Source organism: Phacochoerus africanus, chromosome 5, assembly GCF_016906955.1.
Source record: "Phacochoerus africanus isolate WHEZ1 chromosome 5, ROS_Pafr_v1, whole genome shotgun sequence".
Taxonomy (NCBI): Eukaryota; Metazoa; Chordata; class Mammalia; order Artiodactyla; family Suidae; genus Phacochoerus; species Phacochoerus africanus.
In genome coordinates, this window is record NC_062548.1 from 7,147,016 (window position 1) to 7,173,365 (window position 26,350).

General features: G+C 54.5%; 1 protein-coding gene across 1 annotated transcript in view; it reads right to left on the reverse strand.

The window, feature by feature from the left end:
- The window catches only part of BAIAP2L1 (BAR/IMD domain containing adaptor protein 2 like 1), a 94,649-nt gene that overhangs the window by 3,860 nt on the left and 64,439 nt on the right, over positions 1-26,350 (reverse strand). Inside the window, exons 4-12 of the mRNA XM_047779530.1 lie at positions 21,307-21,368; positions 21,138-21,209; positions 19,496-19,633; positions 18,739-18,891; positions 15,642-15,809; positions 12,404-12,551; positions 10,207-10,414; positions 9,016-9,090; positions 6,797-6,977 (exon numbers count right to left, since the gene is read on the reverse strand). Of these exons, the coding sequence (XP_047635486.1) occupies positions 6,797-6,977; positions 9,016-9,090; positions 10,207-10,414; positions 12,404-12,551; positions 15,642-15,809; positions 18,739-18,891; positions 19,496-19,633; positions 21,138-21,209; positions 21,307-21,368 (1,205 nt within the window). The remainder of the gene's footprint in view (positions 1-6,796; positions 6,978-9,015; positions 9,091-10,206; positions 10,415-12,403; positions 12,552-15,641; positions 15,810-18,738; positions 18,892-19,495; positions 19,634-21,137; positions 21,210-21,306; positions 21,369-26,350) is intronic.

Consider the following 26,350-nt stretch of genomic DNA (forward strand, 5'->3'; position numbering starts at 1 on the left):
GACAGATGAATGGATAAAGAAGATGTGGTTACAACAGACTCCTCCTCAGCCATGAAAACAAAATACTGCCATTTGCAGCAACGTGGATGGACCTAGAGATGATCAAACTGAGTCAGAGAAAGACAAATGTGATGTCACTTAAAGGCTTATATGTGAATCTATCTCTGAATCACTCAGCTGCACACCTGAAACCAGCTTTGTAAATCCCTGTATTTCAGTGACAGAAAAGGAGGGACAACGGCCTCTACGGGAGCAGCAGCAGAACCACAGGAGGACTCAATTCTGTCACGCAAGGCGAGACCAGATAGGTCTGGACGTGCAAGGCCGTGTCCAGAGGGGGCAGTCTGGACTGTGAGATGGGACAGCAGCGGGAACTCCTGGGGGGGGGGGGCTGGTAACGTTCCAGTTTTTGACTGGGTGTTGGTTATGTGGAGTTGCTTTGTGTAAAGCACTTTCTGTGTGATGCTCTCCAGTGTTCACTTGAAATAAGGGACATTTTCCACAAAGGCTTCCTCTTCAACTTCTCCCGCCGAGCAGACTGCCCTCCTCGCCCCTGCCCCCTCTACAGAGGCGCCTTCTTCAAGCAGAGAGCAGCTCCCGTCCCCAGGAAGTGGCCTGGGCATCTCCCCCCACCCCCCAACATGCTGCCCTCCTCCCTGGCCCAGCGGGAGCCCACCCCTCCACTGGCTCTCAGACTGCGCCGGGGCCGGGGGTCGCCTTGGTCCCGTGTGTCCCTGGTCCTGATTGGGGGCCGCCTCCTCTGCCCCCTCAGTCCACACAGCGTGTGCCTGGAACACGGGTGGAGCGGGGCTGCTGGCCCCACCACCCACCGGGGACGTGGATCCTGACGTGTGTCGGGGACTCAGACCATACAAGGCATGGCTCGGGACCAGTCCCTTGCAGACGCAGCCTGCTGCGGGTTCTTCGTACCCTCAGCAGCCAGCACAGTGCCAGCCCATGTGCACTCAGGGTGGGCCACCCTGGAAGGGGTGGGACTGGACACAAAGAAAACCCATGGCTGGTGACTGGCCGCGAGGGAAGTGTCTTTCCCTACCAAAAGCCCCAAGTCCACCTGGAGGGCACACTTGCTGTCACCTGGGGTCCGTCCCCCGCTTCCCTGGCTGTCCAGGTTTCTGCTTGGGGCCACCCACGTGCCTTGAAGGGGACTCAGGCCCAGCTCATGGGTGGCCCTGGTTAGCCTGGAACCAGGACCATCCTGCATGGCCCGAGTCCTGGACGCTGGCAGATGCGCAGGGACCCTCTGCCTCCCTTTGGGAAGGAGCCCGCACTTCAGGGAAGGGCCCTGGGGCATCCTCGGTGCCACCATCTCTGGAGGCTGCTAGGTTCTGTGATGCCAGCGCCAACACGCAGCACCAACAGCTCAGTCCTCAGCTGACCCAGGTCAACCCCTTTATTCCTGAAATGGGGAAGGGCAGCCCAGATGGGGGCAAGCCCACTGCCCAGGGCCACGGAGCTCTTTTCTGAACCCCAGGGGCCCGCCGGGTGGAGGCGTGGACACAGTCCCAGGCAGGGCGGCAGGGCAGCTCTGACAAGTCGGAAAGGTGCTTTGAAATTCAAGTGTGTGTTTGAGGGCTTAGTTTCTCAATAGCTTTTTAAGGCCCAGTTATCCGATTACTTCAAACCCGCTGTGACTAAGGCAGAGGACATGCGACCAGCCCCGGCCCCTGAGGGAGGAGATGGACCTGATCTCGAGTTGCAGCGTCACAGCGCAGCTGGGGGGACCGCCCAGGTCAGTGGCTTCAGGAACTTCTCTGGAGGGCGGCTCCCAGGGTCAGTGCCCAGCAAACTCAACACCCTGGGGGTCCCGATGGTGAAACAAAACTGCGTAACGGACAGAACCTGACGGCTGTTTGTGCGTCGGGGCTGTAGAAAGAGTAAGATGTTCTGCCAGTGCCCCCGCGCCCCAGCGTTTGGCGGAGACGGAAAATACTCTCCTCCGAGGGCTCAGCTGGTTCCAGCGGTTTAGTCTAGGAAGGGAGATGACCCATCCTGCGGGGCTGTGTCCTCAGCCCGCGGGCCTCCTTGGCGGCCTCTGTGGTGGTGCCTGCTTCTCAACCACCCGTTCTGGATCAGGCGTCTGGAACCTGGTTCTTTTCCGTGTGGTCCCTGTCTGGCTGGCTGACACGGGCGTCACTAGTTGTACGACTAGATTCAACGTAAATGCACACTTAAAATAAACAAGTCAGTTCCTTAGTGCACTTTGCAGGAACTCAGGGGTCCCTGTGCCCTCGTTTCTGTCGGATCTCCAAACTCTCCGGGTTTGTCTGGGTCGCTCTCCTCGGCCTGCCCGGACGCACAGGTCACTCGATCCCGTGCTGCCAAGACTAGGCGGCCTTTTCCCCTGCTCTTGCGGGCGCAGAGCCAGCTCTCCTTCCCTCCCCGCAGCGGGCCGGCTTCTCTGCGGCTGTGCTCTAGGAACCCGGATCAGACACGGCGGAGAGGACGTGCAGGGGCGCATGCGCCAGACAGAGGCGGTGGGCAGAGGCGGCCCGGAGGGGGAACACGGGCGACGGACCGGCCTTTGCAGAGGATCCCGAGGATGAGGGGATGGCGACGGACGGTGAATGGGTCCTCCCACCTCGCCGGCGTCTGTGAAGCTCCCCGGGCCCCCTTTCCGGTTACTGCCCCCTTCGTTTCAAGACGAGGCGAGTGAACATCCTCAAGAGGGTGAGTGGGTCAGAGCCCCTGAAATCCTGGCCAGGGCGCCGCATTCAGCGAGGTGCTCAAACCTTGTGGCTTTGCTGATTTTTAAAAGCCAGTGACTACTGTCCACGGACGGTACTGACGGGTGTCTTCCATTTTTCTCCAGATCAGACAACCTGCAAGCAGCCCGTCGGTCCCCAGAGGCAGCACGCCAGTGACCAGTGCTGGTCTCGTGGGCTCGGGTGGAGGGCGGTATCAACTGCGGGTGCCCGTCTCCAGCTGCTCCGGGGTTTCAGGAGGCCGCTGCCGTCTTTCCCTGCTTCCCCCTTCTCCATCTCACAAGCCCCCACGATCCCTCCGCCTCCTGGTTAGGCGGATGCCCAGGAGGCACCGTGAGGATGAGGGCCCGGAGGATTCTGGGCTGGGGCTTGTTTGGCACTGAAAGTACTTCTGGAGTTCCCTCGTGGCCTAGCCGTTAAGGGTCTAGCATCCCTGCTGTGACTCGGGCTGCCACTGAGGAGCCCACGCAGGGCCTCGGGGGAAAGTTACATGCTTAAAGCTCTGGCGCTCACGGAAGGGGGAAGAGTGGGGGTGGCGGGGGCTGTGGGCCTGGTCACAGGCCGGTCTCCCTGCTTTTCAGGGCCACCTCCTCCCACGGACAGTCTGTGATGCTCCCGCCAACAGAGAGGGGTCACAGACAGACTCACCGATGCTGCAGAGGCGTCATCCTCAGCATCGCCACCGACTCGGGGAGCGAAAACCAGCATCTTCCCGTCTCCCCAGTCGGAGCGGGAAAAGCTCGGCATCGTGCTTTAAGACTTACCCACGTGGTAAAAAGCGTGTTATTTTCTAAAATCAGCGCTGGTAGCTAAATGTGTTTTCACTTACAGGTCCAGTGCTAGCTATGAATTTGGGGTGAGATGCTTTTACCTTAAAAGGCATTAACCAGGCGGACCTCACTGTATGGCACTTTGCTTGATTTTTCCCTCACAGATAGCACTGATACTGGTTTTTTTCCTTACAAATGGAAGGTTTTTGGCAGGTCTGCCAACATCATTTTCCCGGCAGCATGGATGGGCTCACGCCGCGTCGCTGTGTCATGTTTTGGTAACTCCTGCAGCATCTCCAGCCTGCCGTTACCACCGTCATAGTGAGCCGCCGTCTCTGATGTCACCACGACGGCTCCCTGAAAGCTCAGACGATGACTCGTGTTTTTGAGCAATCAAGTATTTTAAAATTAAGCTATGGTTTAGACAATGCTATTACAAGTATTTTAAAATTAAGCTATGGTGTAGACACAATGCTATTACAGAGCTAACAAACCATGGTGGAGACGCAGGTTTTATATGTACTGGGAAACCTGAAAGTTCCTGTGCCTTACTTTATTGCAATATTTGCTTTACTGAGATAGCCTGGAACCAAACTCCTCGTCTGGCTCCTGGTCGGAGTCCTAATCGGAGTCGTTTCCGCGGTGCCTCGACGGGACCTCCTCGCCTGTACAGCTCGGCTGCGGTGGTGGAGCCAGGCAGCTGGCATCCACCCCGCTGGTGTCACAGAAGGAAGCAGCCAGGGGTGTGTGTGACTGCAGACGGACGAGCCACGCCGCCGAGGAAACGCTCCGGCACAACCCGCCAACCACACAACATCACAGACTGGTCAAGGCCGGAGAGACAGGAGAAAGAGGAACTTGGGGAAGGACGCTGTGTGGACGCAGCCAGCTCCACTCCAGGACGCCCTCTGGGACTCGTCCTTCTAAGAGAGATGACGGGGAAGGGACAAGGGAGGCCGCGGGATGGGAAAGGACTCGCTCTGAAGCTTGACCCCTGGTTACAATGGAGGGAGCTGGGAGCTCCCATCCTGGCTCAGGGGAAACAAATCTGACCAGTAACCTTGAGGACGCAGGTTTGATCCCTGACCTCGCTCAGTGGGTTAAGGATCGGGCGTTGCTGTGAGCTGGGGTGTAGGTTGCAGATGCGGCCCAGATCCTGTGTTTGGCTGTGGCTGTGGTGTAGGCTTGGCAGCTACAGCTCTGATTAGACCCCTAGCCTGGGAACCTCCATATGCCGCGGGAGCAGCCCCAGAAAAGACAAAAAAAGAAAAAAAAAGAAAGAAAGAAAAAGCTGAACATCAAAACCAGGAGAAGACACTGCAGCCCAAGAGGTCACACCTGAACAATGTGCTGTGTGGGCCTGGGTCCTGGGTTTTGTGATGCAAGTTGTAGGTTGTGGGGTTTTTTTCCCCCCAGCAGAAGGAATTTTTCTGCTTTCAGAAATGCCTTAAGATCATTTCCAAGTAGTTGGATTATTGTTGTAACACAGGGACCCAACACAACAGCACTTCAGACCTGCCCTTCCAAGCCATCACTCCAGTTCTGACATCCACCGCCAACAAGATGTTTCCAGAAGTGCCATTTTCTCCTGAAAACGGTTTTCGGAGTTAGCTATTCGGAGTAACTTGCAATGGTAACGGTGCAGGGCGCTGAACTAAGAAGAGACCCCAGACGTTTTTGAATGAGATTTCGAAACCCTGCATTTCTTGGACCAAAACATGCGCTGCAGCCTGTGAGGAGGTAGGCGAGGCCTCGAACACCTTCTGCCCCCACCAAACACAGGGCCCAGTTCTGGGAGTGCTCCCTTTCCTGTGACGGACCCAGGGCTGAGCAAAGGCCACCAGGAGCGGTGCCCACGGGTGTTTCGGGGGGGGCAGGGGGAGCGGCACAGGCTTGGGTGCCGCCGCAGTTCTCTGCACCCTCCCTGCCCTAGTCCAGCCCCCTCAGCCCCCCAGTCCTTCCAGGCTCCCTCCCCACCCCATCGGCGCCCCCTTCTCACCCTGCACCCCCCCCCCCTTCTCCTGCAGCTCCTCACAGCACCTCTGGGAGCAGGTCTCTCCTCTCAGACTTGCTCAGCACCCGTGTGGGTGCCCGCCCGTCCCGGGCTTTCCTTCACCACCAAGAGTACAGCCGGCCCCACACAGGAGCCCCCAGGACTCCCTCCGGGCTGCCCTGCGCCCTCCCCCGCCCAGCGGACCCCATCGCCGCCAGCCCCTCCTGCCCTCTCAGTCACCCCCCTTGCTCCATCCTTTTCTCCTCCACCCCTGGATAACCTACACCGAAGAAAACAAAAATGGACACGAACCCCCAGGAGGCTCGGCCGCCCTGGAATCCCTGCCTCTCCTCCCAGGTCACCTACGGGGCTGCTGGCTTTCTGCTCTTCTGCTGGGAAGTTCCTCCCTGGGTGTCCCAGCTGAGCCGGCACCTGGCACCCCTGCAGACATCCTCCCCTGCAGACGACCTCTGCCACACGTGCCCAGGTCCCCTTCAGGCCGGGGGGGGGGGGGGGGCCCTGCGGGGAGTGCTGTGGGCGGGAATCGCCTGGCTGAGGGCTCGAACCCTCCTTCCCTCCGCTCCCACCCGCGTGGCCAGAGATGCTCCCTCCTGAGCTCCCGGCGCCTGATCTCAGGTCAGCCTCCCAGAAAACCCAACCTGTCACCTGCCCCAAGGCGGCCCCTCCTCCTGCCGCGGCCCCACCTGGCTGTAACTCTCCACACAGCTCTCGGCTCTGACATTTCTAGGTATTTCTCCCTGTCTGCGTCTCATCACTGGAACCTCCGTTCCAGCAGAGTCAGGAGCCGGCCTGGCTTATCCCCGCGTCTCCAGAGCCCATGCCGCCAGGCACTCGGAAGGCGCTGTCAAAGGAACGTGACAGGTGACACCTCTGTCCTTCCAGGCTGCTGAGGGCTACAGGGGCCGTGTGTGTGCCGTGCTGGCTCGGCACGCCTTCCGAAGGGCTAAGGATCAAATCACCACTTTCAACCTCAAGTCTTCCTCCAGAAAACAGGAGCCCTGACGACACCGAGAAGGGTGATTACGGGCACAGGGGACTGCAGCTCGGACCCAAAGCAAGCAAGGCGAGTTTCAAACCCGGTACCACCTGGCGAACGACGGACCTGCTGTGTCAACTCACAGCTACAACAAAAGCAGGAGGAGACTGAGGCTGAGGAAGTGGCACGAGTGTGTGGCAGAATCTGGAGGCGCCGGGAGGAAGCCCGAGGGTCAGCAGCCTCCCGCTGGGACAGCAGGCGCCCCCAGCGCCAGGACTGGGGTCCACGGGCCTTACGCCACGGCTCTACTCACAGGAGGTGTGGGTCCGGGTTTGGACACCGGTGCCTTAAAGGCAGCCGTGTTTGGGGAAGCATCCGCTTTCTTATCTGCAGCCGCGCGCGTCGACAGACACTCCACGTAGTCGGGTGGGGGGATGACGACGCTGCTTTTCTCCGATAAGTTCAACGTGCTCACGCTCCGTACCGGTGCTGAGCTAGCAACCAAAACGTCGAGGACACACGTTAGACGAGCCCTTGGCCCCTGCATCCCAAACATCCCAGATCCCAGGGCCATGCCCACGATGGGGGAGGGAGGAGTTCCCGCTGCCGCTCAGTGGGTTAAGAACCCAACTAGTGTCCACGAGGATGTGGCTTTGATCCCCGGCTCACTCAGTGGGGTTAAGGATCCAGTGTTGCTGTGAGCTGTGGTGTAGGCTGCAGACTCAAATCGGATCCTGCATGGCTGTGGCTGTCATGTAGGCCTGCAGCTGCAGCTCCGACTGGACCCCTAGCCTGGGCACCTTCACATGCTGCGGGTGCAGCCCTAAAAATAGACCAAAAAAAACCCAAAGCAAAATGGTGAGGGACACTAGCTACACCTCCACAGGGCTTCTGCTGGTTTGTAAATGTACACTCAAAAGAAGTTCTTTAAAAGACATGGCAAGACGAAGAGGGGAACGTGAGCTCAGGGGCTGACTCAGTTAATTTGAGGAGTTCAGTGAGAACACACAGCAGAAGCCTCCGCACAACGCTGGAGCACTTCAGGTGAAAAAGTTCAGAAGCTTAGAGTTCCCTGGTGGCTCAGCAGGTTAAGGAGACGGTGTCGTCACTGCTGTGGCTTGGATTTGATCCCTGGCCCAGGAACTTTGGTATGCTGCCGGCCCAGCCCCAAACAAAACAAACAAAAATCCTCAGCATTTTAACATACAAAAAATACTTAAATTTTATTTCCCCGCCGAGTGGCAGCTGAGCTGTTCTGCAAGGAATACAGACACATGGACGGCTCTGGGCAAAAATAGTGGAGGACTCAGGGGCTCACGCGCGGTGTTCACGGTCGGCCAGGGACAGCGGCAGGGGCCGAGGGCTGCTCTGACTCGGGAAATGCTGTGGCCGAGGCGGTCTGTGCTCAAGACGATGACGTGTTCCGTTTGGACACGTTGTTTCTGGGGACCCATGGGACAGCCACCCGACACACTTATAAATATTCACGTCGTGGCCCAGGAGACACCTGCTGGGCCCTAGTCTTGCCTCCACCTCTTCTAGCTCTTTGAGAAAGTTATTAAACCTTTCTGTACCACTTTCTTTAGGTTTTTTTTTTTTTGTGCATCTTAGGGCCTCTCCTGCAGCATGTGGAGGTTCCTAGGCTAGGGGTCACATTAGAGCTGCAGCTGCCAGTCTACACCACAGCCATGGCAACACTGGATCCGAGCTGAGTCTGCGACTGACACCACAGCTCATGGCAACACTGGATCTTTAACCCACTAAGTGAAACCAGGGGTTGAACCTGCGTCCTCGTGGACACTAGTCAGGTTCATTCCCGCTGAGCCACAACAGAAACTCCCACAATTTCTTCCATTTTAAAGTGGGGACCAATCTCATCAGGTTGTTAGGAGAATTAGACGCCCCGGTCAATGTCAGGCACCCTGGACAGCTTCTCAGGCGCGCTGACGGCCATCGTCTGGACGGGACTCCAGATGTGGGGTGAGGGGCACAGAGGAGCTGCGGGAAGCCCCAGGTGTGCTTCAAGCCGTGGGAGTAGACGTGAAGGCCCAAGATGCACAGAAAAGGGACAAGGACGGAGGGCAGACCCCAGAGACATCTGCGATGAAGCCGAGGGCAGAGGCGAGGCCTGAAGACAGAGGGCTGGTGAGGTGAGGAAATGAAGAGTGCAAGGGCAAGAAGCCAAGGGAGAGAACATTCCAGAAAAAGTGCTCACCGGCATCAAAGGCTGCTGAGTAAGACCAAGAGGGAAGGCGTGGGCCTTGGGTTTCGCCCGCAGTGGGGGGCGGGAGGGGGCGGGAGGTGCTGAGGCTGCCAGGAGGCGGCAGGGTGGGGTCTGGGGCGGGTCTCCTCACACAGACAGGAAAGCAGGACCACAGAGATCAGGAAGGAGGCAGCCAGGGAGCCGCAATCCCCCCGGCCCCCGCCTCCAGGCCACACCGCACTCATCCAGACACCATTCCCACTCGCCAGAGACACAGGCCACGGGGCGTTTGCTGCCTCCGGGCGGTCGGCACCGCAGGCAGGTCCTACCTGGGCGCGGGCACGCTCGTGGTCTCCGAATCGTCTTCCAGCAGCTTTGTGTACGACGACGGGAACCAACCCCTCCTACAGGTCGAGAGTGGGGGGAACAAAGACTCTGCTGTGGCGGGAGCAGCCGACAAGCAAACAATAAGCACAGCAAGGCAGGCTCGCTGGCAGCTCAGGGGCAGGCCAGGCCATGTCAGCACATCCTGTCACATGCAGCTTCCACACAGCATTAGTTTTATTGCGGTTCCCTTTTTGTTTTATGGTTTCCATATTGGTTTTATTTCCTACTAGAATAATCTACATAGAAAACTGATTTAACCTACTTCACAGTAAGGCTTGTGCACATACAGCTGAAACGGTGACACGGGCATGTAAACCATTCATGTGCTAAATCTTACCCAAGCAGATCTTAAGACATCTGAAGTCACATTAAAAAAAAGGGCTATTTTGGAGCTCCCGTTGTGGCACAGTGAAAATGAATCTGACTAGGAATCATGAGGCTGCAGGTTCGATCCCTGGCCTCCATCAGTGGGTTAAGGACCCAGCGTTGCCGTGAGCTGCGGTGTAGGTCAAAGACGCGGCTCGGATCCCGCGTTGCTGTGGCTGTGGTGTAGGCCGGCAGCTGTAGCTCTGATTAGATCCCTAGCCTGGGAACCTCCATATGCCGAGGGGTGGCCCTAAAAAGCAAAATAAATATGAATAAAATAGGATATTTAAACCCATTTTCAGAGGTGACTTGATAGGATCTAGTAACCTGTTGATGCATCAAATTTATCTGTATACACACACATAGAGAAAAGAGCCTGGGGGTACCTGGGAACAGAATAACTGCAGTTAACTACACGAGAACCAGAAGTAAACTCTGAACTATGAACTTGACTGTCGCTAAGATGTTGGGGATAACTGGGAATAAATTAACTGCAGTTAACTAAACCACAACCAAAACTCAACTATGAACGTAACTGTGCTGAGGCTCCCCTGCCCACAGGACCACAGCAGCCCTTCCGGTGCCAGCCACTGAGCCCCGTCCTGCCCGCTGACCCCCGTCTGGCCGTGCCGACCCCCGTCTGGCCACGCCGACCCCGTCCTGCCCGCTGACCCCCGTCTGGCCACGCCGACCCCCGTCTGGCCACGCCGACCCCGTCCTGCCCGCTGGCCTCCGTCTGGCCACGCCGACCCCGTCCTGGGACTCACACCCTGGTGCCGTCGTGCTCGCCGTAGAGCCAGCCGTCCTTCTCCTCCGAGACGAGCAGCGTGATGATGTCTCCCTGCGCGAAGCTCAGCAAGGTCTGGTTGGCGCCGGCCGTGTGCGGGAAGATGGTTTTCACCTTCTGCTTTTTCACCATGTTCAGTCCGGTGGCAACAGAAACCGATCGCTGCAAACTGGCATCGTCTGAAGAATCTGTCCGCAAAGCAAGAGCAGCGATGGCGCCTCCAAAGGAGCAAACCCCAGACACCCGCCCAGCCCGTCACCAGCACTGCCCTTCGGCCGAAAAGCCAGTTATCCGTCCACACCGCCTTCCCCTCCGCCTGGATGGACGGCGGCGGGGCCACCGCCCGGGGCCTCCTGGAGGACCCCTGGGGCTAAGGGCTCTTCTCCAGACCCACAGGGTGGCGCGGGGCGCGCCAAGCTCCGTGCACCCCGACGCTTAAAGAGGCCAACCAGCCCACCGCCGGCGGCCTGTGCCCCCCTCCCCCCCGCTCCCAGGGCCCATCTCCAACGCGCTGTGAGGCACCCTCACCAGCCTGCCCAAGGCCTGTGCCAACTGGACATGAGGACGTGCTCCCTGTGCGGCTGCTCGCCGCGAGCGGGCAGGGGCAGGACACAGTGGGGGACGAGTCACCTGGGAGGTACGGAGCCCTCCCAGGTGCCAAGCCCAGAACCAGAGGACCCAGACGCGGGAGAGAGGTCTGGCTGCAGGGCCTCATGCTGAGCTGGGTTGTGTCTCAACTAACACAACCTGGTATTTCCCACCCTGGCCCCTGCCCCAAGCAAAAACTGGAATGGAGATTTTTTTCCCTACTCAAATTTTGCTAGCTTACTGTTGACTTTATTTTTTGTTTTTCTGCCTTTTCTAGGGCTGCCCCAGCGGCATGTGGAGGTTCCCAGGCTAGGGGTTGAATCGGAGCTGTAGCCGCCGGTCTACGCCAGAGCCACAGCAACGAAGGATCCAAGCCACGTCTGCGACCTACACCACAGCTCACAGCAATGCTGGATCCTTAACCCACTGAGCAAGGGCAGGGATTGAACCGGCAACCTCATGGTTCCTAGTTGGATTCGTTAACTACTGCGCCATGACGGGAACTCCTACTGTTGACTTTAAAACAATGCAAAATCCCTTTCTGCATGACTCTTGCACATTCTTAATTAGGATATCAACTTTGCATCTCCTCAATACGCTGCATACTGGAATTACCTGAGTGACTTTTCTGCAGCTTTTACGAATAAGAACCTAGGAATCGTTTGAGTGGTGGGGCTGCACACAGCTCTGTGTGTCTCTTTTATGGCCACGCCCCAGCACGTGTTAGTTCCTGGGCAGCGCTGCCTGCTTTAGCTTTATGCCACATAGTAGCTTACAGTCTTTCAAAGGCAAATGACCGCAGGTGACCAACCTCACAGCTGACACTCTGAGATTCTCGTCTGCTCCCCGGCAGCCACCGTGCTCTGGACCTCGGGGCTCTGGCTGGCAGCACACTGCACCACCTTCATACCCAGGGGCCTGTGCCACCAACTCCCCGCCCCCCCCCCCCAAAGACACGGGTCAGGCGCCCCCACAGCCTCAAGGTCCCCGGGGGCCACAGACTCTGTGCAGGCACAGGGGAGCCTGACCAAAGCCACCTGGAATGTCTGCCCACAAGAACTGCTCCCGATTTATCGAAACAGAGTCATCCGCGTTAAGAAATTATAGCTGTTAGAACTTAAGTCTCCAGAAAGAATGACGTGCTTGGTTAGACATGACGAAAAACCCCGAATATCATTCAAACAAAGAGGAAGGACCGTCATTTTGCCACGTGAACTTCTATTGTTCGGTTCAGTGAAAACAAGAAATTTTATCACAGTTGCCACCAAATAATGAAGAGAGCCTGAGGCTCTGTAAGCTAGAGCCCATTCCTTTAAAATATACCGTCTTTGGCTAGTATACGTTTGTCTCTGCAAACCTCAATCGGTGTGTAGACCCGGTGCGGGTCAGAACAAATGCGTCCCCCAGAAACTGTCCTGTGGCTTCATAACGAGCCCGGACCTCTGCCGAGAGGCGAGCCCCTCCACACGGGTCGGGGGGGGGGGCGGTGTATTATACACGTGTGCCCTTACCTCTGGGCATGCTTGTCCCAAATATTTAAACACTTAAAAATGTACTTTTAAAAGACATCAAACTGCTAAGTCTCTTACCTGTGGAATTCTGTATTTTCTCGGAATTCTGGGCCACTGTGGCTGGGTTATTAAACATATCGACCAAAGGGCTGGTCGTCGCTCTGGCTGAAGGAGCCGAGGGGATGTTCGGTGAATATTTAGAAAGGGTGTCATGTTCTCGCCCGACCTGTGAAAAACTTCTCATGAGTTTACAAGGAGTGTAACACGGAATTAGAGTCCCAGGGCTATTCTGCATTACGTGCTTTAAATTCTATTTTCTTCCCCCAATTCTCTTGTTTGTAGGGTGATGGCCCATTTTGTATTATTTTAGGATTACTATCTTCTTGGAGTCCCCTGGTGGCTCAGCAGGTTAAGAACCTGACTAGTATCCATGAGGATGTGGGTTCGATCCCTGGCTTTGCTCAGTGGGGTAAGGATCTGACTCCCATATGCCATGTGTGTGGCCCTGAAAAGACAAAAAAAAAAAAAGGATCTGGTGGGGTTCCTGCTGTGGCTCCAGTTCAGTCCCTGACTCAGGAACTTCCGCATGCCATAGATGCAACCAGAAAGAAAGAACGAACAAAAAAGAATACCACATTATTTTCTTCTTTTTTTTAAATTTTTTTAAATAGCTACTTCCTACTTCCCTGCCCCTTGAAAGGCACGCATCTACTGTCTATGGATTTTTAGGCTCCCTTTTAAATGCTGCTTGGCTATGGGCCTCTACATTTAAAATTGTTTTTCGACAGAACTGTGACGGCACGACTCCAACTTTCTAACATCTTGTTTTCCTCCCAAGAAATCTGCTATCGGCAGGATTCTCTTTTCTTTGTACGTAACGCATTTCTTTCCCTCCGAGGAAGTTTTCGGAGTCCTCTCTATTTTGCTAAGATTCTGCAAGCTATGGAGGGCCTGGCCTTTTCCACGCACCCGGGATCACTCTGCCTGCTGTGTGAACGGCCAGGTTAGGGCAGTCACCTCTGCAGGGACCACAGGTGGAGCCGGGCAGGGGCACAGGCGGAGGGAACCAGGAGGCTACGTCCCCGGACGGGCTGGGGCCTGAGGGAGGGAGGGGGCTGACTTCGGGTGTCTGAGGTGCTGGAAGGATGAAGCTTGCATCTACTGGATGGCAAAGGCTGTGGAAGCAGGTTTCGGGGGAAAAGCACCAGGATGCAGCTTTGGACCCGAGATCCAGGAGGTGATGACGCCAAGCAGGCAGCCGGATGTGCCTCCCGTGTCTGAAAATTCTAACGTGTTCATCCCCTTGGATTTTTTTTTTTTTTTTAAATCCTCTGTTTTTGCACTGTATTTGGGGAGAGTTCTTTGTCTTAACTTCCCAAGCAGTTGAGCCCACCTATTGTTTCGGGGTGTTTTTTGAGGGGAGGAGGGGAGATGAGAAACAAAACTTTTAACGCGAGACCAGTTGCCAACAGGTACAAAAGTAGAGGAAGTGGCACAATCAGTCTCCGTGAACCCAACCTGCAGCCCATCGCGGTTCCTGTTCGCCCTACCCGCCTTCCCCATGACTGGAGTATCAGGAAGCCAATCTCAGACATATCATTTTATTTTATTTTTATTTTTTAAAGGGTTCTTCTTATTTATTTATTTATTTTTTGGTCTTCTCTCTCTTTTTTTTTTTTTTTTGCCATTTCTTGGGCCAGCTCCCACGGCATGTGGAGGTTCCCAGGCTAGGGGTCCAATCAGAGCTGTAGCCACCGGCCTACGCCAGAGCCACAGCAACGCGGGATCTGAGCTGCATCTGCGACCTACACCACAGCTCACGGCAATGCCGGATCCCTGACCCACTGAGCAAGGCCAGGGATCGAACCTGCAACCTCATGGTTCCTAGTCGGATTCGTTAACCACTGCGCCACGACGGGAACTCCCCAGACCTATCATTTTAACTATAAACCATAATCCAATTAAAAATTTCCAAGACACCCGACTCTTCTCTGTGGAGCTAATACCCTTTCGTGTCTCTCCTCTGCCCTGCTGGCTCTGTGGCCTCCGTTACTGGTCATGGTGGTTTTTATTTTGGAGCAGCTTTTTTTTTTTCCCCCTTTTCTTTTTAGGGTCGCACCCACAGCATATGGACGTTCCTGGGCTAGGGGCTGAATCAGTGCCACGGCTGCCAGTCTACACTACAGCCACAGCAACGCGGGATCCTTAACCCACCGAGTAGGGCCGGGTCGAACCTGCATCCTCGTGAGTACAATGTCGGGTTCTTAACCTGCTGAGCTCTAATGAGAACTCCCATTTCGTCGCATCTTTTTTATGATACTGGTTTTTGCCACTTGTTCAGTGACTGCGGGCTGCCTGGCCATCGTAGTGTTGGACAGCAGTTGCTGTTCTCCCTCCTGCCGCTGACAGTGACCGTCTGTACGTGGCCTCTTGTCATGACCGCCGACCACCCGCAGGGAGGTCGGGGAAGAGGTGAGGCCGGCGTCCAGGAACGGGCGGCACCCCTTCCGTGCACACACACTGCTGCTTTGGTTCACAGACGAAAGCCCCTGCTCCCTGCTGTTCAGCTCGGGTGGGATGGGGGCCGGGGGAGCGACAGGCCCGGATGATCTGAACCAGCTCCCCACCCCACGGCATCGGGACGCTCAGCCTCCTTCCCGCTTCCACTGGCTCGGAGGACCCTGCCCTGCCCTGCCCGCCGCATCCTCCACATGCTGGGGTCTGGCCCTTCTCAGCCTGGAGACGCCTGCGGCGTTTCTCGTCCCGTCTCTCCCCTTCTCGTGCTTCCGCACGCCTGTCCGGGTCTGCGAGGCAGGGAGCTTACCGTCTTTGCTGTCACTTCGGAGGGCGCTGTGTGCAGAGGGAAGGCGACTGACGCGTGTTCAAACTACCTGCTGCAGTCCAGTCGCCACGTGTGCTGAGCGTGCACAACGCCCCCACTCATTCCCCGGAGTATTTTCGGCCTGTTTCTCCCCAGGGGGCTGATATCGTGACCAACGGCACCCGAGGGGCTCCCGGGGTCACTAAGACGTGACGCTGCCTCACTGGGAAGCCGTTTATAAGCTGGAATCATTCCCAGCGAAAGGACCGACAGTAAAAGCTCTACAGCCAAGACGCCAGTGCTGAAGAGTGTGGCAAAGAGAAACATGCGCGACACCTGTCCCCACATCCGAAGGCGACGGATAAAAGGGAGACACGGTCGGTCCTAGAAGCCACGCAGGCCCTGTGGTTTCCACGCACGACGAAGGCCCTGGTCTGATGGGCACATTTTGCCAGGTCTTCTTAGACTGACACCTTGGGGGCAAGCGGTTCTTACCACGCTGCTTCTCTCGACCATGGGGGACGGCAGTGGCGTTCCGGACATGGGGGTGGACGCCGGGGTCCTGATTTCTTCGATCATGTGCATGACTTTCTCTGGCACCTTCGTGGCGTCGCCACAGGTCTCCTGCCACCTTGGCAGTTTGGAGTTGATCAGCTCTGCAGACTAGGAATTCAAAAGAAAGGACACCAAAGACAAACGTGTGTGGTGAGAAGGGCGATAATTACCAAAACGACACGAAGCATGACTGCTACCGTATCCCGGGCTTATCGCCAGAGTGTGGGAGCTGTGAGGTGAATTCAGGGAGTGGCTGAAGCATCTCTGGGTATCCGCTGCTCCCGTTCAATAGGAATTTTCCATCTGCTGCTGTGTGAACACAGAGTTTAAGCCTAGGGAGTTCCTGGCATGGCTCAGCAGGTTATGAACCCGACTAGTATCCATGAGGACGTGGGTTCGATCCCTGGCCTCCATCAGTGGGTAGGGAGTCTGGTGTTGCCGTGAGAGGTGGTGTAGGTCGCAGACGTGGCTCAGATCTGGTGTGGCTGTGGCTGTGGTGGAGGCCGGCAGCTGTAGCTCGGATTCCACTGCTAGCTGGGAACTTTCATATGCTGAAGGTGCAGCCCTAAAAAGCAAACAAACTAACCAAACAAAAAACCCAGAGTTTAAGACGAAGAAAAGAATTGTAAATAATTCAGAATAAGTTCAAAAACTAAAAGGGGGCATTCTTGCCGCATTACAGTGGGTTAAGGATCCGAGCTGTCTCTGCAGCGGCAGCACAGGTTCAATCCCTGGTCTGGTGCAGTGGGGCTACGGATCCCCCGTGGCTGCGGCTGGCGTAGGTCGCAGCTGCAGCTTGGATTCGATCCCTGGCCTGGGAACGTCCATGTGCTGCAGGTGCGGCCGAAACAGAAACCTAAAAGGGAAAGGTGGGACACTCTGTATCAAGCGGCTGTTGTCCCAGGGCCCCCGAAGTCCCCATTGTCTTCCTCCCACTCCTCTGACCTTGCTGCAGGACCAGGGGGGGACGAGACCCCAGGGAAACCGACTGATGTGCTCGTTAGGGAAATGATTGAATCCGCCCTGAGAAGGTCCCCTCTGGGACAGAGGGACAGCGGCAGAGTGTGGGGGCTCCTCAAAGCCAGGCCAGTGCTGAGGGGATGCCCTGGCTACAGGCAGCTGGGGTGCAGAGCGGACGGAGGATGAATGACAGCTCTGAGAGCCCAAGCCCGAGGCGACTGTCCCTGGCTCTTCTTACAGTTGGACCCAGATTCCCCAGAGCCTTTCGGAGAACAGTCTAGTTGGAAAGGGAAGAGGTGACCTTTCCTGAAATTCTTCTTTCTTTCTTTTTTTTTTGTCTTTTTCTAGGGTTGCACCCGTGGCATATGGAGGTTCCCAGGCTAGGGGTCTAATCAGAGCTGTAGCTGCCAGCCTACACCACAGGCACAGCAACGTAGGATCTGAGCCCCATCTGTGACCTACACCACAGCTCATGGCAATGCCGGATCCTTAACCCGCTGAGCAAGGCCAGGGATCGAACCTGAAACCTCAGGGTTCCTAGTTGGGTTCGTTAACCACTGAGCCACGACAGGAACTCCCTTTCTTTCTTTTTAGGCCGGCATGTGTGGCACATGGAAGTTCCCAGGCTAGGGGTCCAGTTGGAACTGTAGCTCCACGACCATAGCCACAGCAACACCTGATCTGAGCTGGGTCTTCGACCTACACCACAGCTCACGGCAACGCCAGAACCTTAACTCACTGAGCGAGGCCAGGGATTGAACCTGTATCCTCATGGATCCTAGTTGGGTGGGTTTGTTAAGCACTGAGCCACGGCAGGACCTCCCACAAAGCTTCTCATTTTCACAGAGCATGCTCTAAATAACTTTATGATGAATAAAAATGAATATTTGGTTTCAATCAATGCTTTTTTTTTTCTTTAAACAGTCTCTTTTCGTTGTTGTTGTTGTTTTTGTCTTTTTAGGGGCATACTCATGGCATATGGAGGTTCCCAGGCTAAGGTTCAAATTGGAGCTGCAGTTGCCGGCCCACACCACAGCCAACACCCTATCGGAGCCATATCTGTGACCTACACCACAGCTCACGGCAATGCCGGATCCTTAACCCACTGAGCAAGGCCAGGGATCGAACCTGTGTCCTCGTAGATACTAGTCAGGTTCATTACGTGCGGAGCCACGACGGGAACTCCTCAATGCTTGTTTTGGATGCTTATGTAAGTGCAATAGAATTCATGATAATAATAAAATAAAAAAAAAAGGAAATTTTGGAATGATTTCTGGGGGTTAAACCTCACAGCTGCACACGCCGAGAAGGGCGATAAAGCCTCCTTGCAGCTGATGAATAAACACAGCCCTTAAAGAGGAGTGAAAAGGTCACTGCCACCAACTGGCCTGATGTGGTGAATGAGGCCTGGGGCCGAATCTCCAGTGACACCGTCTACACGGACTCCCCAAGGCGAGCATCTCAGACCGACCGGGGCGGGGGGCGGGGGGTGGGGGGTGTTGGGAGTCCTGGGGCCGGCTTGGACTCTCCCGGTGGCTCTGGTGAGGACACTGATGCGGAAGGTGCATCAGAGAATCTGAGAAAAAGCTGACTCATGGGTGAGAAAAGGAAGAAAGGCCCGCTTCTCAGCTATTGATTAAATATGGATGTGCTACTAAATTAAACATTATAAGCAGACATTTGACGATTCATCTACATCTCTCTCCCCTTCCCTCTCTCTCTTTTTCGGCCACCCTGCAGCATATGAAATTGCCCGGCCCAGAGATCAGATCGGAGCCAGAGTCACGGCCTGTGCCGCAGCACCACCAGATCCTTAACCTGCTGTGCCGGGCTGGGCATGGCACCTGTGTCCCAGGGCTCCAGAGACGCTGCTGATGCCATCGCGCCACAGCAGGAGTTCCATCTACCTCGCTGGAAGTTAACCGTCAGACGAGCCCACACCCATTTCCCTGGAGTCTTCACTGGCAAATTAGGCCCATCGCTTTCTACTGGGGCAGGCAGGGAAGGTGCAGCATTTTAAGGACCTGAAAATACGAGTAATGTTAGTTCGTGCCACACGATCTGCCATCACACCCACCTGCACGTGGTAATTCTGTATGTGACTCGCAAAGCTGCAGTGTTTGTCCACCAGAAAGCAGAAGCGCCTCTTCTCTTCCAGCAGGGCTTCTCTGCAGCCGTCTGCAATAAATTTCTGGATTTCATTCTGGCGAGAGGTAATGGTTTCTACATACTAGGAAGATAAATAATAATTATGCAAGTGTGACATGAGGAATCAAAGAGCTACTACCCCCAGCCTGAGCTCTGGCCACCTTTACACTTGCTTTATCCTGATAACGGAGTACATGCTAAGTGCAGATAAACATTAGACCGACTAACCAAGCTGTCACCTGACCTGAGCCACCAAGATCCCTGACTCCCGCCGTGTGGAGAGAGGCTGCCAAAAGCCTTACATTCCACTGGGCAATCTGCACAAAATATGACTCTGTACTCCAGGGACACGATGGGGTTCGACTGGAAAATCATGGGCTCTGGAACCAGAGAGTTCAAGGTCACATTCCTGTTCCAAGTGCCAATCACGTGGCTTAACCTAAGCCTCCCTTTCCCCATCTGTAAAGTGGGGATGTAACGCTTATGGTACCCACCCTGAGACGGGAGAAAACGCCAATGCTCTTGACTCATGATTCTTAACCCTGGGGAGCTCTGCAGCCTTCAGCTCACACCGAGTCCAAGGGCTTATTTTCAGCTTTCGACAGCCGCACTCCAGGGGTGGATACAGGAGCGGCTGACGAAGCCCCGCCCCCCGAGCCCCATGAAAACGGTGCTGGGAGGTTCACCTCCATCTCCTTGTGTTCGTATTTCAGTGCATTTCGTCCTCCTTGACTTTTCCTTCTGATCTTCTTCAACTCCGCCTGAGATTTCTCCAAAGAATCCAGTTTATTCCGGTGTTCAGCTTGGTATCTTTTCAGAGTCGCCTGTAAGTTAAAGGTCACACTGGGTGTCCTGCAGCGCCAGGCCAGCTCTCAGGCCGGTCCTCCTGCTGCTGCTTCTGCTGGGCGAGGCCCCACACCTCACACAGCCCTGGCCTGGCGACAGGCACCCCCACGTCACACCACCCCCTCCCTTCAAGGCCACGTCTCTTCTTCCTTTTTGCCACTAAGGTTTTTGGACCCTGGGTGGTCATAAAGGGCTTTGGTGAATAAGCAGTAGTAAGTCACAGGCTCCTGGCTGCGGTTATGACTTAACAATTTCCAGAAACAGAATGACAAAAGCCATCGCTTCTGGCGATTCTGGGTGCTGTGAGGCAGGCTGCTTTGGAGCCTCGCAGAGCTGGGGCAGACTTCTGGCTTCTTCCCTCATTTCCTGTGTGATCTCAGCCGTGACTTTGTTGGTGGTGTTTCTTTTTTAGGGCCGAACCCGCAGCACATGGAGGTTCCCAGGCTATCGGTGGAATCACAGCTGCAGCTGCCGGCCCACACGGCAGCCACAGCAACACCAGGTCTGGGCTGCACCTCTGACCTAGGCAGCAGCTTGTAGCAGCGCCGGATCCTTAGGCTACTGAGCGAGGCCAGGGATCAAACACACATCCTCCTGGAGACAATGTCGGGTCTTTAACCTGCTGAGTCACAAGGGGAACTCCCAACGCCTTGGTTTTTTTAAAACATTCATGTTGGAGTTCCCTGGTGGCCTAGTGGTTTAGGATCTGGCACTGTCACTGCTGTGGCTCAAGTTCAGTCCCTGGCCGGGGAACTTCTGCCTGCCAGGCATGCAGCTAAAAAAAAAAAAAAAGTTCACTTTTATCCTCTCGTGCATACAGCGAGGACAGGAAGGGTACCTCGTGACAGAGACAGCGTTTCCATGGGGGCAAAAATCAGCTAACAGGTGGACAGCGCCTGGCATTACATCCCCCTCGGGGGCCGTGGGGCTCCCTCTGGGGCACACAGAGCACGCAGGGCAGCAGGAGGGGTTCAGGGACATCTGCATCCCCGACTGCCACAGGGGCGTCTTAGTGAGAAGAGGGGACTCTGGGTGGCAAAGAAAGCAGCTGCTCTTGAGCAGGCAGGGGACACGGAAAGAGCTGAGGGAAGGAGAACGCTGCTGGGGGCAGGGCTCTGAGGATGGGCCCGGGTGCCCTGGGCACCCTCGCACCCAGCTCATGTCCTCAGGAGCTAGTCTGTGAAAGCAACAGCTGCCTGAACCCAGCTGCAGGTGCCACCCACACATGGCTGTTCTCTGAAAGCCGTGTTTCCGGGGATGCGTGAGTCCCTGCAGCATGTCTTCCCATGCTTTTTAGCAACGAGCCCAAGTGTCGGGGAGAACAAGCCCGCTCAGCCCAAAGGGACCGCGTTGATTCTGCAGCCGAGGACACACAACGGCTCCATCCACACTGGCGGCTGAGTCAGCTCGGGGGGTGGGTTCTCCTCAGGCTCGGCGGCCGCCCCGAAACCCCACGGAGGCGCAGCAGAAGCAGGTACTCACGTTCATGTATTTCACGTCGAGGTCTGTCTTCTTCTCCAGCTCATGTATGATCTCTTTGTGGAACTTTTTGAACTGTTCACACAAGGAAAAGAAAGAATTCATACCAGGTTGGAGGCTTGCATAAAAATAAAATAAGGACGCGTGGTAACTATAAAAAGAGCTCACGTACATTTTCATCAAGGCTCTCGTTGAGTTTCTTGTGGATGCTCGCAATCTCTATGAGAACCTGGCCTGTGAACAAAACCAGATGTGTTGGGGGGAAAGGCCACGGTGTGGTTTTTGTCAAGAGACTCAGAGAAGTAAAGCAGTGGGGGGAGGCCCGGTCCCGTGGCCCCCAGGCAGGGTGGGCACCAGAGGGACACAGCCCAGAGCGAAGTGGCTCTCCCCGCTTGCTCACCGAAAGCGGCCCACGCTGTCTGCGGTCACACTGGGTGCTCTCTATTTACCCACGCCCGGAGCCGAATCCTATCTACCTGGTTTAATTTCTGAGTTCTCCTACAAGAGATTCTCTTGGTTATTGTACTGACTCCGGGAGCAAATGACTTCTCTTTATCGAATCCCGCAAGGAATCTGATGATCTGCCTGGCATAAAGGATAAAGATAATTTTCATTTTCTCCCAGCAGCTCCGAAATCATTCTGGGCAGCAGCGACAGCCGTCCTCTCCCGGGACCGTACCAGTCTCCCAAACAGCTACACGGGAGAGAATGCTCCAGGACAAAAGAGCCTTGCTCCGAAAAGCAGCGAGAGGACCGCGGGACCTGCAAGGCCAGCGGCCTCCTGGGGTGTGCGGCAGGGCTTCTCCAGGTCAACAAGGAACTCGACCCGCCAGCTGGGCCTGATACCCAAGAACGGGGAGAGAGGGAATCATTTGGAACCACCACCAAATCACACCAAACAAGACGACGTGCTGGGCGGACCGCCCCGCAGCTGGGTGGAGGGGAAAAGGCATTCTGTGGGCCCGTCGAAAGGCTGTGGAGGAGGGAGGATGGAATGACAATTCAGGGAGCTCCTGCCGTGGCTCGGCGGTTAACAAACCCGACTAGGATCCATGAGGATGTGGGTTGGAGCCCTGGCCTCGCTCAGGGGTTAGGGACCCGCCGTGGCTGTGAGCTGTGGTGCAGGTTGCAAAGCGGCTTGGACCCCGTGGCTGTGGCTGTGGTGTAGGCTGCAGCTCTGATTCGACCCCTAGCCTGGGAACCTCCATGTGCTGCAGGTGCGGCCCTAAAAAGCAGAAAAAGGAAATGACAACTTAGGCAGATGTGGGGAAAGAGAAGGACTGTGGCTTCAGCTAGTGCCTCTAATGCGAACCAAGCGACCATGCTGGTTCTGGAAACATCTTAAGACATCGGGTTCTAAGGGGGCCCAGCCCGGCCTCTTCCCTCGTCTTCAGACTCAGAAACGCAACGCGCCCGGAACACGTCCGCCTGGATGTCCCATCGGGCACCTCAGACCAGTGCCGCCACAAGGTGAACTCAACCGTGTTCTCCAACCCCAGCCGGTGGCGAGGGGTCGACACCTCGCCTCTGCGTCACACCCGCTGACAAAGACTCGCTCCCTTGTGCCATCACCCGGGCCACCTCTAGGGTGGAGCCACGCCTCTTACTCACCCTGGTTCCTTGGGCAACCTATGGCAGCTCTCCACTGCCAGGAGAGAAGGCCCTGGGCATGACAGCAAAGCCTATGTTCACCAGGTAACCTGCTCTATCAGAGGAGTGGGCGGGGTCTCCCCAGCCCCTTCCCCCACATTGACACCTGCCAGTTGGCCTCTCAGGAGCCGCCCTCCTCTCTCAAGCTCTTATTTCTCATGACCCCCAGCTGGCCCTCTTCTGGATCTTCACCTCACAGGTGCCAGGGAACTTTCCAAATCCCAATGTACAACGTCCTTCCCGCCCTCGGTGTCCCAGATAAACCAGCTCCCCAGCCCGGAGCCCACCATGAACACTGCTGCTTAAAACGACCATGGTGGGGTGGGGCGGGGACAGAGCACCTCCCGTAAGGATGTAACCACGAGGTCACAGGTACCTATAAACCCCTAAGCACCACGGGATTCTAAGAACCTCTGATCTACCCCGGGACGCAGTTCTCCCGAATCTCAGCATGAAACAAACCAGGGCTCCTCCCGAGCAAAGTCTTTACATGACCGAGAGCATTCCTACATCAGTGACATTTCCGATACTGAAATCATCTGGGTTCCCTTCACTTCTAGTTCAAACCTACACGTCACTGGAGGTTAGAGATGAAAAACAAACAACAACAAAAACTGCGTCAATGACTTGACAACCAGCACTCTCTTGCAGGCAAATCACACGCACTGAAAAACACAAAGTCAAAAAATAATTTTGCTGAAATCATTCGGAGTGATTCAGGTCAGAAGCAAAGTGTTCATTTTTTTTTTTTTGGATGTTGGCATGAACGTTCTTCCTGCAACCTTCTCTAACTGGGATGCCGGAGACATGTGTTGCAAAACCAAGTGTGCGCTTGTGCGGTGACCTGGCGAAGGCCCGCCCCGCCCCGCCCCGCCCCGCCGGGGGCAGACCGGTGAAGCGGCCCATTCACTCTGCGGGCGGAGGCGGCGGTGGTGGCGGCGGCGGCGGCGGCGGCGGCGGCGGGCGTGGGGGACCTGCCTTCTCCCTGCTACTCCCTCCCTCCCGGTTGGAATTTCCAGGCCAACCTCAGAGCAGCAGCCACTGAGTCCTCAGTCATAAGGAGGATTAAAACCCATCTCTGCTGTGATGATGCCAGCTGCCAAAAGTACATCCCGAGGCAGAAAATGAAAACAGCCTTTATGCTCAACCTACAGAGGTTTGTTCTTAAATACAGCAAGTGCTCCTATGCGCCTGAGATGTGGTCTCGCACACGTGGGACGCTCAGCCCTGCAACCCACTTTTCCGTGAGGTACCTTTGGGAAGAAAAGATTTCTTGAAAGAAGAGGGTGGAGTTGAGAAAGCACAGCCCAGATTCCAATGGAGCAGAACTAAATAAATGCCCCAAGAGGAACCAGCGCGTGGATCCCAGAAATCACAGCATCATGTGGACTGGATCAGTCATTTCCTTTTCTCCCTTTTAGGGTTTGGGTTAATATTTTGGGAAGAAACTCACAGTAAATACAGTAATGCGATGCAGTCTGAATAAATTATATTCTTCAATAGCAGTATGAAAGGAATTCAAATAGATATTTTTCTTTTTCGAAAGAATTAAAATTCTTTTTCCATTACAGTTGATTTACCGTGTTCTGTCAATATCTACTGTACAGCAAAGTGGCCCAGTCGTACATATATTTATATTCTTTTTCTCCCATTATCCTGCATCGTGTTCCATCACAAGTGACTGGATACAGTTCCCTGTGCCGTGCAGCAAAAATACACACACATTTTTCAAAATCATGAACTCGAGTCAACTAAAAATCAACGTCTACCATTAATTTTCTCCTAGAATTCATACAGATAACAGCTACCAGCAGTATCGCTGTAATTTGAGAAACTGTGAACACATCCGGCCAACATTTTGGACAAGACTGTATGAAGACGCACATCTGGCCAATAGGCAGTATGGACTTTAAAAATTCAACCACGAAAGTTCCAGAGTCTTACTCGGGTGAACACAGAAAGTTTCCATCTGAGACACAGATCCGTCAGTGGCCTATTAATCTATTTTCAACTAGATAATACTCCATCGATGCGCGGTATACACTGAGAGGAACCAGGCGGAACCTACTAAGGGCCTCGAGTGGCACAGAGCAGGTAGGCATCAACACGCTTCTCCGTTTATACTTGATCTGGGATCATGAGGACATTTATTATTTCCAGAGGGTGCAGAGCAGCGACGGAGCCTCACACTGTCTCCTCCGTGGGGTCTCGAGGGGACTCAGACACCAAAACGACTAGGTGGAAGCCAACCCACCCCTGAGCTGAAGCTACACCGTATGGATGGAAGTAAAACGGATTAAAAGGGTCACTGGAAAAAGGACCCCGTGTCGCACATGCCCTATGTGATGCGGAGAACATGTAAGAGCAAGCCACACCCAGACAGGATACCCAGTACGTCCTCTGCCTGGAGTCACCAACACTGAATTAGCACGGGGTCAGGTCAGTGACCAACATGTGACCCAACTTGAAAGGCTTTGCCGGCACCTAAGAATAGCTCTCAGTGGTTGTCCCTCCGAGTCCCTGGATGCAGCTAGTCACTATTGAAACCGTTCAAGCAAGTGACGTGCGCAGAGGCACAATGCCAAGTGAGTGATAGGGTGAGCACTGCATCCAATGTTCCTTCAAAAGTCTAGCTTGTGACTTAACCAACCACAGCGCTACAAGTTCTGATTAATGTCTTACACGAGGCTGTAATTATTCTACCTTTGATTATGATCCATCCCGTCGGATGAAAACAAGTGAGACAAACAGAAGTTATACTACAGAATTATACAGTGTTCCAAAGTTCTTGGATTACCACAGATGCAAGTAAAGTGCCAAAAACTGACTCTAATAAGAAAAAGTGCTTGTTGAAATCTCTGGGGTAGCCACTGAGAGAATAAAGTGCATGTAACTATCAAGCTAATAATGAGTCAAAAAGAGGACTTGAGAAGAAATTACTATAGGACAGAGAGTAGAAAGCAGAAAGTAATTACACTGAATATAAACAGACTATATAGTTCAATTAAAAGATCAAGATGCTTAGGTTTAAAAGAACAATGCTTACAAGAAACACACCTTAGTACAGAAAGGTTGAGAGGAAAATGATGGAATAAGACAGATGGTAAACACTAACCAAAAGGAAGCTGATGTAGGTACATTAAAATCTAACAAACAAGACAAAACACAGAGGTCAAGAAGCACTATTAGAGATAAGGCAGTCATTTTTTAATGCAAAAGGTTCAGTTCATCTAGAAGATAGAAAAATCTACACATGCACACAAATGGTCTTAACATATTTAGACCAAAACCAAATTAGGAGATTTTAATATACCACTCTTAGCCAACTGAAAGAACAAGCAAAAGAATCAGTACAGATACAGACGACCTGAATAATATGATAAACTTGATCTAGTGAACATACAAAGAATGCTACCTAACACAAATAAAGCACATATTATCTACATATATACACTATATATACCATATATATAAAGCATATCCAATAACTTCATTTTAAAGCACAAACACAAAATATTAAAAAGGGACCAAAAGAAAGCCTCCCTATGTATCTAAAAATTGAAATT